The 11,539-nt window shown below is 44.9% G+C and overlaps 1 protein-coding gene across 2 annotated transcripts in view; it reads right to left on the bottom strand.

Annotated features, from left to right (window-relative positions):
* Klk12 (kallikrein related peptidase 12) overlaps window positions 1–11,539 on the bottom strand; it is a 32,588-nt gene that overhangs the window by 681 nt on the left and 20,368 nt on the right. The window contains exons 1-5 of one of the 2 annotated variants that reach the window (XM_031386323.1): window positions 7,093–7,142; window positions 3,933–3,988; window positions 3,338–3,497; window positions 1,975–2,231; window positions 919–1,052 (exon numbers count right to left, since the gene is read on the bottom strand). In XM_031386323.1, the coding sequence (XP_031242183.1) occupies window positions 919–1,052; window positions 1,975–2,231; window positions 3,338–3,497; window positions 3,933–3,969 (588 nt within the window). In that variant the 5' untranslated portion in view covers window positions 3,970–3,988; window positions 7,093–7,142. Of the gene's footprint in view, window positions 1–918; window positions 1,053–1,974; window positions 2,232–3,337; window positions 3,498–3,932; window positions 3,989–7,092; window positions 7,143–11,539 lie in introns of those variants that run through there. The other variant, XM_031386322.1, reaches the window with a different exon arrangement.

Raw genomic sequence — 11,539 nt, 5'->3', positions numbered from 1 at the left:
TCTCTCTCTCTCTCTCTCTCTCTCTCTCTCTCTCTCCTTCAACCCTCCCCCATGGGTAAGCCCAATTTGTTGTTGGTGGGAAAGCCTTGGAGAACCCGAGAAGGAGCCCTGGCATATCCAGTCCTGGCTAGTTCTCTGCCCTCTACTTCTTGCCTGTTTGTCTCTCTCTCTTCTCAGCCTTCTATCCTTCTTTTCCAGTCCTCCATTCTGGCCCCTCTATCCTAGCCCCTGCCTCTTCCTCCCTCAGACCAAGTCTCTCTTCCTCCCTAGTCCCATCTCACTCTCTCCATTCCTTCACCTTCCACTTCCTGGGTCTGGGTCTCTTCCTACTTTTCCTCACTTCTGTAAGAGTGTGAGGTCAGAATCCAGCTGTGACTCAAGCCGTAATATTTGGCAGCAAGCCTCCTCTACCTCTCATGGACACCAGCAGCCATTCTACAGATACTGTCTTCCAGCCCCTAGCTAACAGAGTTCCAGGTGCCATGATCCCTGGCCCAGGAAGTGAGTTTACATCAAAGTGAGTATTGGTGGGCATACACGATGCTCCCTCTCCCCCTTGTTTTGTGCCTCCTGCCTGTGAGCCAGAGAGCTAGGATGCAGGACCTTGCTGTGAATCCTACCCCACTCTCAGAAGGGTATTAAAAGATACACTTTTAAATGCCATATGGACTCTGATTCCTCTTCAGAACCCTGTCATGCTCTCTGTCTCTGGTGCTGGAGCCTGAACACTCCTTGGCTCCTGCCATGTTGTTGGCTCTGTCTGGCCATGGCATTGAGAACTCTACTGATAAACTCCTTACACCCAAGCAGTCTACCTCAGTATCCCTCTTTAGCTTCCTCCCCCATCCCCACCCAAGGCCGCATCTTCCTTTCCTACTTTCTGTCCCTGGCTATGGTCACCACCCTGAGTGGATTCACCTGACAGGCATCCTTTCCAGCTTCTCCACCTGCACACAACATATTCTCCGTCACTCTCCCAGGAAACACGGCCCGGCATGTCTCATTGGAGACAGTGGAGAGGTTGAGGCACTGGAGCTGGTCTGGGAATGGGTCTGGAGATAGAAGATGGGTGATGTAGGAGTCCTCTGAGATCCCTACTTTCAGGCTACATTCTTCCCACAGACATTCCATCCAAATTCGTACCCCTCCCCTTAACTCTGCTGCCTCCTGGACACTTGGAGTTTCATGACTCAGTCTCACGGTGGCCCTTGTCTTCAGGTCATAGGCCTGGTTCCTTGACCTTTGACCTCATTACCTCTCAATCTCATCCTCACTTCCTATCTTCCATCTTCTGAACCCAAATCCTGAGTTTCACTCTAACCCTAGACCTCAGTTCTTCATCTTCCAAACCTTCACTTCATCTCAACTGAAAAAGAGATCTTCTGATCTTGGGTCATTTGACCCCAGATTCATTGACACAGAAACCCTGGCCCAAATCCTATGACTTCCAAATGGAGACATGAGAAAGTTTCTGAGCAGATTGTGATTCAGTGACCTCAGTGTTCCACCCCTAGTGGAGACTGAACCTAAAGTCTTTAGTGCTGAACCACAAGCCCAGACATTCAGTTGAGAAATTTAGGCAGAGGTTCTACCATTGAGCCTCATCTACAGATGCTTTCATTTTGTATTTTGAGATGGGTTCTCACTCTCTACCCAAAGCTGGGCTTGAACTGGCTACCCTCTTACAGAAGCCTCCAGAGTACCTGAGATTAGAGGCCCAGTGATACCAGCCTTATAAAGACCTCTCGTGCCTAAACCCATGACCTGTGATGTCCTCATGACCCCTGGTGTTACTCTGACCTCTGGTCACAACTCTAACCCCATGGCTTCTGACACCATATTCTGACTCTGAAGACTCCCACCTACCATGACCCTTGACCCTGATCTTTAACTCCCACACTCATGTTCTCTCTGAAGTGAGTGGTTTGCTCTCTTACCCTACATCTCTCACCTTCAAACTCAAGAACCTCTTACCCCATGGCTTGTTTGTAGTACCCCATCCTGAGATGTGACACTTGGCCCCTGTAGGTACACAGGAATTGGGCAGGGCTACAGGCCGGACAGCATGGGTCAGGCGGATGGGTCTGTTCAGCCGCAGGAGTCGAAGATCATGCTCATGGTTCTGATAGGCTCCCTGGTAGCTGGGGTGTGTTATGGAGAAGGAGGCGAGTCTCAACTGTTCCGTCCAATCCAGCTTGCTGAGGCTGTGTTCCCCAAGGTGCACCATGTACCTGAGGTTAGGTTGGTCAGTGAGTAGCAGATAGGTTGCCCCTTAAACCTCTCTCTGTCTGTCTCTGTCTCTGTCCCTCTGTCTCTAGGTCCCTATCCCCCATCATGTATATAAGTTGCATTAGTCTTCTACTTCCATGGCTCCTATCTCTCTCTGCTGCTCTTTGACAACAGGTATCATGGGGCAGGGGTATATATCAGCTGTCAAGTTTATCCCCATAGCCAGCACCAGCAGTACTACCAGGGTTGTTGACTGAGCAATGGATAAGGACCTCTCTGTCCTGCATTGAACCTCTTGGTCTCTTGGCACCTAGGCTCCCCTTTCACAACAAAGACCAGACCTAGAAAATAGATTATCTGGAGTCTGGGAAGATGGCTTAGAGGGTATCCTGGTTGTCTAAGAGACAGTAGTGTCTATCAATCTATCCGATTATTGGAACAATGGACCTATCTATCCGATTATTGGAACAGTGGACCTATCTATCCGATTATTGGAACAGTGGCATCTTCCTCCTAAAAACCTTATTCTGGGAAAAGAAAAAGGTGCCAACCAAGGGGTACATCTTCCTGGAGGAGACTTCACACAGTTCTAAGAGCTCGTTGACCACAGGTTGAGACTGAAGCCCAGACAATGGTGAGTCAATGGTGGGTAGGACCACACTGTGGACTACATAGGGATACATCACATTCGCCCTCTATTTACTCCTCAGTCTCAGTGGGGGACCCTGAAGATGGACTAGAGAGGATTGCAGGATTGCTTTGTGCCCTTCCCAATGTGGCCACATTGAGTAAATCTCATTTCTATTATTAATTTGTCTGTTTTAATTGGATTCTCAAGGAAGGGTGGCTGAACTTAGCTTCTTGGGGGACAGGCTGTGACTCAAGTTCAGTGACACCCTGATTCTAGCTGGGGTCAGGGAATGCCTGGGGCTGGTAATAAACACTGTAGGAAAGAAAAGGGCACAGGAGGAAATGGGAGAGGACCAGAGGCACCATCCAGGTCCTCCACCCACTGCATGTGCCTTGTCCCACCTGGCAACACACAAATCTGCTCCAGGAAGCTCTTCTGCCCCTCTAACCTGAGGGGGGGCTCATCCAGGGCACTTACTTGCCACTGCAGTGAGCAGCCGTAAGGACCCACTTGCGGTCCACAAGGACACCACCACAGCGCAGGTATTTGCCATGGAACAGCCCCACCTGCCAAGGCTGGGAGTTCTTCACACACTCAACGCCATTATAGATCTTCTCCCTGTCTGCCTGACTGAGACCTGAGGTGGAATGTAGACCAAAGAAATGGGGTTAGACATGAAGACTGTGGGTGGGAGAAGGAGGCAAGTTACAGGAAGGTAGAGGCGAAGAGACACTGGCTGAGTGTGTGTGGTGGCGTGTGGTTGACAACCGAACACTCAGGAGGCCAAGGCAGGAGGTCTGTCACAGGTTTCGGGAAAACAAAACAAGACACACAAAAACTCGGGAGATGAGAAATAGCATAGCAAGGTGGATGGTCCACAAACCCACAGATACAGGGAGACAGTTAAGCAGGGTTGCCCTGTCCCCCTCCTCAACACCAGGTTCAGTGGTATAAAACATTATCATGCGGAAAGGTAAGGACCCAATCCCAGGGCTGCCATTGCCTCTCCTCTGCCCCTTCCCACACTCCACACCCTCCCTAATCCTCCCAACCCCCAATTCAGAAAACTCACCCACAACACATAGGAGCAAGGGAATGCTGAGCCTCATGGTAGGCCGCCTCCAGGGTCTGCCAGGAAAGATGGGCTATCTGAGCTCACCCTCCTCTCACCCCTCACCCCTGCCCTCTTTTCTCTGCTCCATGTCCCCTAGGCCACTCCTTCATGGTTTCCACCTTCTTACCTGTTTGCCAGGTCTTCAATGGTTTGACACCTGTTCTGCCTCTCTGCTATCTCCTGGTCCACCTACCTTCCAGCCCTTTCATCTGCCTGCCACCTCGAGAGTCACTTCTCCTACTGTCCGCCTGTCACACATGATGCCCCACCTGATCCCTTTGTGTCAGCTCCTCGGATTTCCGTGTGGTGGTGGGGTGGAAGAGGACGAGGAAGACAGGGTGGGGCATGGCTCTAATCCTGCAGAAACTCTATGCAGCTGATGACACATAATTGAGCTTCGAAGCTCCATGAAGACCCAGCTCAACTACCCCTCACCCCACCTCCAACAGCCCAGGGGATGGGCCCAGGGGACAATGACTCAAGGTGTCTATGGACCTGGATTCTAATCCCCACTCAAGGGAGGAATGAGCTGGGAGGGTGGGGCCCTAGGACACTCTGAGCAGGGAAGGGCAGAGGAAAGAGGCTGGGTACAGGGTGTGAGGGCTCATGGGGAACTGAAAACAGAGAGAGCCCAGGGATAGAAGAACGGATGCCAGGAGAAATTCCCAGCCCTGTGGTTAGGGATATACCATGTGGGCTCCTGACCTGGGTTCTTTGGGAATTTAATTCTAACTGAATTCCCTTTTAAAGTTTTATTTGTTGTTGTTGTTGTTGTTGTTTTTAAATTATTTTATGTGTATGGGTATTTTGCCTGCATGTATATCCATGTAACTTCTGTGTACCTGGTGCCAGTGGAGGTCAGAAGAAGATGTCAGATCCCCCAGAAGTGACTGCAAGCTACCATATGGGTTCTGGGAATTGAACCTGGGACCTCTGAAAATAGCCAAGGCTTTCAACCTCTGAGCCGTTTCTCCAGTACGATGAATTTGTTTTTGATCTTGTTTATTTGTTTTGTTTTTTGAGACAGGGTCTTGCTAGCCCTAGCTAGCCCTGGTACTTGCTATGGAGCCCAAGCTGTCCTCAAATTCAGGCAACCCTCTTGCCTCAGCCTCCAGAGTGCTGGGATAACACATATGAATGCCTAGCTAAGACCTTGGTAACTTACCTGGATAGCCTGCCATTATAGAAAAACAGTCTCATAAGTTTCTGCTGTTACTGGGAAATGTTCTAATGCCAAGTTGATTACATATTCTGTTATGTTCAGTGCTCTTGGAAACCAGTCATGATAGAAGTCATGAGAGACCTGCTTTAAATCATTATCCACAATAAGCTTGGACCTGAACCAACCACCCAGCAGCACTTTCTACTCCTATGTATAATCTTTTCTAGTATTTGACTTTACAAGCTACCTCTGGGATGGACCCCAGCATAAGAGAGACACCTGCACCAATATAAGTAACTCTTTGGAATAAGATTTCTATTTTGAATAGGGGTTGAGTAATGTTTAAGTTCCCAAGACCTCCTTGGGAACTGACATTCTATTAGGCAGAAAGAAACATGTGCTCGAGCAACTGACATCCTGGTTGGCAAGTTAAGACATGAATAGTAGACAAGACCTGTCCCCCGCCTAGTTGAATACCCCATTAACACCCCAACCAATGGGAACAGGATAAAGGTGCAACAAAAACATGTTCCTAAGGAAATCCCCCATCCCTAAATCCTGATTAGTGTAATAACTTGGCACAGATGTTTGTAGCTCTCTGGATTAAAAAGTCCTGTAGAATCGTAACTCAGGGTCATGGTTCAGCGCCAGAGCCTGAATCGTGCCCCTGATCAATCAGTCTTGGGATGCGGTGTTCAATAAACCATCTCTAGTTGACTGAGATCAATGTCTGAGTGTTTTGTATGGTGATTCCTAGACCCCAACAACACTGTACCATCACTACCCAATCCAATTCTTTTGTGTGTCAGGCGTCTTCCTCGGCCTCTGACTGACTTGTTATTGTGTAGTCTGTGAATTCCTGTTTCAGAACTGTGTGCAATACCTGTGCTATTGAATTATCCTGGGTATTCATCCATAGATGAGTGGAGAAATAATATCTATACAGTAGGCTTTGCTTCTATCGTCCCATTACTCTTTAGTTTTTTAAAACTGTTTTATTTTAAACTTATTGATTTAAATTTATTTACTTATTAAATTCATCTTATTTCCTTGATAATTTCATACATGTATATACTAAACTTTGACCATTTGACACACCCCTCTCCGTTACCCACTCCTGCTCCTACTAAGAGAGTCCATCTCCTCCCATTTTAATATCTTTATTTTCAAGCAAGGGTAAGGAGCACTTAGCCCCTGGTAAGTGCTCTACATCACTGAAGAAAATGGTTCAACTCCCCCTCCCTAGTAACCCTCAACTGCCCCACAGTTCCCAGTGAGGGCTGGGGCAAGCTCCTCCCTGTCTGTGGTGCTCTATTGACAAGGCTAATCGCCATCAGCCCTGGAGGTCATGCAGGTAACCATGGCAGCTAGGTCAAAACGGAGATGAGTGCATGAGTGCATGAGGGCCTCCTCATGTCCAGCAGTAGTCAGTCTGGCCTCTCCCTGACTCTTACACTCCTGCCTCCTCTTCTGCAACGTTTCCTGAACCTTGAAGGGGCAATATCAATATTCCATTGAGAACTGAACACAATATAGCCGGTTATCCACCCTATTTCATTTTTTTACATTTTAATTTTGAATGTGTGTGTGTGTGTGTGTGTGTGTGTTTGAGGCGGGGCAAGGATCTAGAAGGGAAGGGAAGGAGTGAACTAAGGAGAGAAGGAAGATGGAGGGAGGGGAAGCTGCTTCAGGGGAGGGAGACTGGAACATAGGACCCTGAGGGAAAGGCTGCCTATGGAAATTTCTGGATAGCCAGTGCCCCATTCTGTTCTCCAGGCTGTATCAGTGCAATTTTTTTATCACACAAAATTCTTTAAAAAAAAAAAAGAAAGGAAGGAAGGGAGGGAGGAAGGAAGGAAGGAAAAAAGGAGGAAAGAAAGAAAGAAAGAGAGAAAGGAAGAAAGAAAGAAAAGAAAAGAAAGTAAAAAAGCAAAGCCAGGCAGTGGTGGTTCACACCTTTAATCCCAGCATTGAAGTGGTGAATCTCTGATTTGAGGCCAGTCTGGTCTACAGAGTGAGTTCCAGGGCAGTCAGGGCTACATAGAAAGGAAAAAGAAAAAGTAAAAACAAACATACAAATAAAAAGCAGATTTCTTTGTGTGTGTTTCTGTGTAGAGGTAGACACATGTGAGTGCAGTACCCACAGAGGCCAGAAGAGGGCATCAGGTCACTTGGAGCTGGAGTTGCAGGCTGTGTGAGCCTCCCCACATTGTTTCTGGGAACCAAACTGGGGTCTTCTGCAAAAGCAGCAAGTACTCTTAACAGCTGAACCACCTCTCCAGCCCAATAAAAAACCCTTTCAACAATAACTAATGTAGTTGTGGGGTATTGCTCAGACAGGTTTAAGCCAAGAGAAAGTCTTTATTAATTAGGACAGTGACTACGCTGAGTGTTTAGAATCCCACTGTAGCCCCTGGCTACACTGAGGAGGAGCTTTTAAGCACAAATACCACATTCTTAGTTGACTTGTTTCAGTTAATAAGAGCAGTTAGCCAGAAGCAGAACTACAGAAAACAAAGGGAAACATTAGTAAGTGTAGAACCTTTCCCAGAACTGTGGACTTTGATGGATTTGGCCTTTGTTTTTCTTTTGGAGGGTGGTGCTGTCTACCACTGAGTGTTGCAGCCTGAACGGTACTTTCATCATGGAGTCAGTTGTGCTAGGGTCTCAGGGCCTTCTAAGCTCTGTTATATTTTCCATGGGTCTTAGTGAATGAATCAAATCTTGGACTCATCCTGCTCTAAAGGGGTCTAGTTGGTCCTAAGGACCATTAATTTAATTTTACTAAATGGATATATAATTGGTCATATAGTTTAATATTCAGGGGCATGCCATTAATACAGTCAAAATGAGGATTAAAGGCCCAGTCAGTGATGATAACAGAGTAGTTAGCCAGGGGGAGCCAGAGAACAAAGACTGATGCTAACTATCTGGTTTATGTCTTTTTCTTTTTCCTTTCTTTCTTTTTTCTTTTCTTTTCTTTTCTTTTTTTTCTTTTTTTGAAAGTTTTGAGTTTTCTCTAACTATGGCAAAGTTTTAAAATTACCCCTGATCAATTAGCATAGAAATAACAGGATCCTCCCCCCGCCCCCAGCCCCAAAGCCAGACAGTTTCCTTTATCTCATGAGAAGTGAGTCTAACCTACCACAGCTCTTAGACAGGTGGGTCATCTTGTGGCTACAGGGTCCAGTTGTTTGAACAAGTATGTCATAGGGTATTTCCATGAACCCTAGGTTTGGGTTAACCCCCCCCCCTTTTGTCACATGGATGAACAGATGAAAGGTTTTGAGACATCTGGGAGTCCTAGGGCTGGAGCTGAGGTTAGAGCTATTTTTAAAGCCTGAATGCTTTGTGTTTAGTCTCAGTTCAGATTAGGGCTCAGGGCTCCCCTTATCCTAGTGTATAAAAGCCTTGCTATTTCCACAACTTCTTATATCCAGAGGCAGCAATGTCCAGTTGCATCTAGGAACTCTTAAACCTGTCACTAAGTGCCTTCATAAAGAAATTTGAGAGGTCTTAAACTAGTAATTTGAAAGCATACCTAAAAGCTTTAGAACAAAAAGAAGCAAACATACCCAATAGGAGTAGGTGGCAAGAAATAATCAAACTTGGGGCAGAAATCAATAAATTAGAAACAAAGGGAACAATAGGAAGAATGGATGAAACCAAGAGCTGTTTTTTGAGAAAATCAACACGATAGACCAACCCTTAGCCAAACTAACTAAAAGGCAGAGAGAAAGAAAGAGAGAGAGAGACAGAGACAGAGACAGAGACAGAGAGAGACAGAGAGACAGAGAGACAGAGACAGAGAGACAGAGAGAGACAGAGAAACAGAGAGACAGAGACAGAGATTCCAAGTTAACAAATTCAGAAACGAAAAATAGGACATAACAGCAGACACCAAGGAAATTGAAATACTCATTAGACCTATATTTCACAAAATTAGAAAATCTAAATGAAGTGGACAATTTTCTTGATGGATTCCACTTACCAAAGTTAAATCAAGATCAGGTAAACAATTAGTTATATGATCCCTAAGGAAATAGAAGCAGTCATCAAAAGTTTCCCAACCGATAAAAGCACAGGGCCAGATGGTTTTAATGCAATTTTCTACCAGACTTTCAATGAAGAACTCCTCAAAATTTTCCACAAAATAGAAACAGAAGGAAAATTGCTAAACTCATTCTATGAGGCCACAGTCACCCTGATACCTAAACCACACAGAGACTCCACAAAGAAAGAATTTCAGGCAAGTTTTTCTTTTGGACATTGATGCAGAATACTCAATAAAACACTCACAACCTAAATCCAAGGACATATAGGAAAACATCATCCACCATGATCAAGCAGGCATCATGCCAGGGATACAGGAATGGTTCAACATACAAAAATTCATCAAGGTAAGCCACCATATAAACAAATGGAAAGAAAAAAACCTCTCATGATCATCTCATTAGACACTAAAAAAATGCCTTTGACAAAATCCAACACCGTTTCATGATGAAAGCCTTTGAAAGATCAGTGATATAACACCCATATCTAAACAAAGTAAAGACAATATACAGCAAGTCAATAGCCAACATCAAATTAAATAGAGAGAAACTTAAAGAATTCCACTAAAATCAGGAACAAGACAAGGATGTCCACTCTCTTCATATCTCTTTAATATGATACTTGAAGCTCTAGGTAGAGCAATATGACAACTAGAGGAGATAAAGGAGATTGAAATTGTAAAGGAAGAAGTCAAAGTATCTCTATCTGCTGATGATATGATAGCATACATAAGTGACCCCCAAAATTCTACCAGAGAACTCCTATGGCTGATAAATACCTTCAGCAAATTGGCTAGATAAAAAAAATTAATAACTAAAAAAAAAAAAAAATCAGTATTGGGCACTCTGACACGCCCAGGATCAGAGGTGAGGAGGACCCAACATCTGTCCCAACACCAGGAGTAACTGGGACCAGCAGGATCAGGCACAAAGGAACTCCACTAGCCCAGTGGGTCTGGTTGCTTCTAGTCTCTCTGGGCTGGTGTCCTGAGCAGACCCTGGGCGCAAGCTCCACAGCCAGTCCCACAACAACCAGAGGAAGCACCATTTCCAGGAGCTCTAACAAGCCCAGGGTCACAGGATCCCAGATTCACAGGATCAAAGAGACAGCTTGACTCTGAGGAGTTCTGACATGACCAGGATCACAGGAAGGACAGGCTCTAGTCAGATTTAGCAAGGGCAGGTAGCAGTAGAGATAACCAGATGGTAGGGGACAAGCATAAGAAAATAAACAACACAAACCAAGGTTTCTTGGCATCATCAGAACCCAATTCTCCCACCATAGCAAGTCCTGGATACACCATTACATCGGAAAAGCAAGACTCAGATATAAAATCACTTTTCATGGTGATGATACAGGACTTTAAGAAAGACATAAATAGCACCCTCAAAGAAATACAGGAGAACACAGGTAAACAGCTAGAAGCCCTTAAAGAGGAACACAAAAATCCCTTAAAGAACTACAGGAAAATACAATCAAAGAGGTGAAGGAAATGGGCAAAACCATCCAGAATCTAAAAATGGAAATAGAGACAATAAAGAAATCAGAAAGAGAGACAACCCTGGAGATACAAAATCTAGGAAAGAAATCAGGAATCATAGATACAAACATCACCAATAGAATACAAGAGATAGAAGAGAGAATCTCAGGGGCAGAAGACACCTTAGAAAACATTGACACAACAGTCAAAGAAAATGCAAAAACCAAAAAGCTCCTAACCCAAATCATCCAGGAAATCCAGGACACAATGAGAAGACCAAACCTAAGGATAATAGGTATAAAAGAGAGTAAAGACTCCCAATGTAATGGGCCAGTAAAATATCTTCAACAAAATTATAGAGGAAAACTTCCCTAACCTAAAGAAAGAGATGCCCATGAACATACTAGAAGCCTACAGAACTCCAAATAGACTGAAATAGAAAAGAAATTCCTCCCATCACATAATAAAAACACCAAATGCACTAAACAAAGAAAGAATTTTAAAAGCAGTAAGGAAAAAGGTCAAGTAACATAAAGGCAGGCCTATCAGAATAACACCAGACTTCTCACCAGAGACTATGAAAGCTAGAAGATCCTGGGCAGATGTCATACAGACCCTACAAGAACACAAATGCTAGCCCAGGCTACTATACCAGCAAAACTCTCAATTACCATCGATGGAGAAAACAAGACATTCCATGACAAAACAAAATTTACACAATATCTTTCCACAAATCCATCCCTACAAAGGATAATAGATGGAAAATATCAACATAAGAAGCAAAACTACACCCTAGAAGAAATAAGAAAGTAATCTTTCAACAAATCCACACAAACCTAATTCCACCTCTTACAACAAAAACAACAGGAA

Source organism: Mastomys coucha, unplaced genomic scaffold (assembly GCF_008632895.1).
Source record: "Mastomys coucha isolate ucsf_1 unplaced genomic scaffold, UCSF_Mcou_1 pScaffold21, whole genome shotgun sequence".
In the NCBI taxonomy this organism is placed as follows: Eukaryota; Metazoa; Chordata; class Mammalia; order Rodentia; family Muridae; genus Mastomys; species Mastomys coucha.
This window is presented reverse-complemented; position numbering and strand designations above follow the sequence as displayed.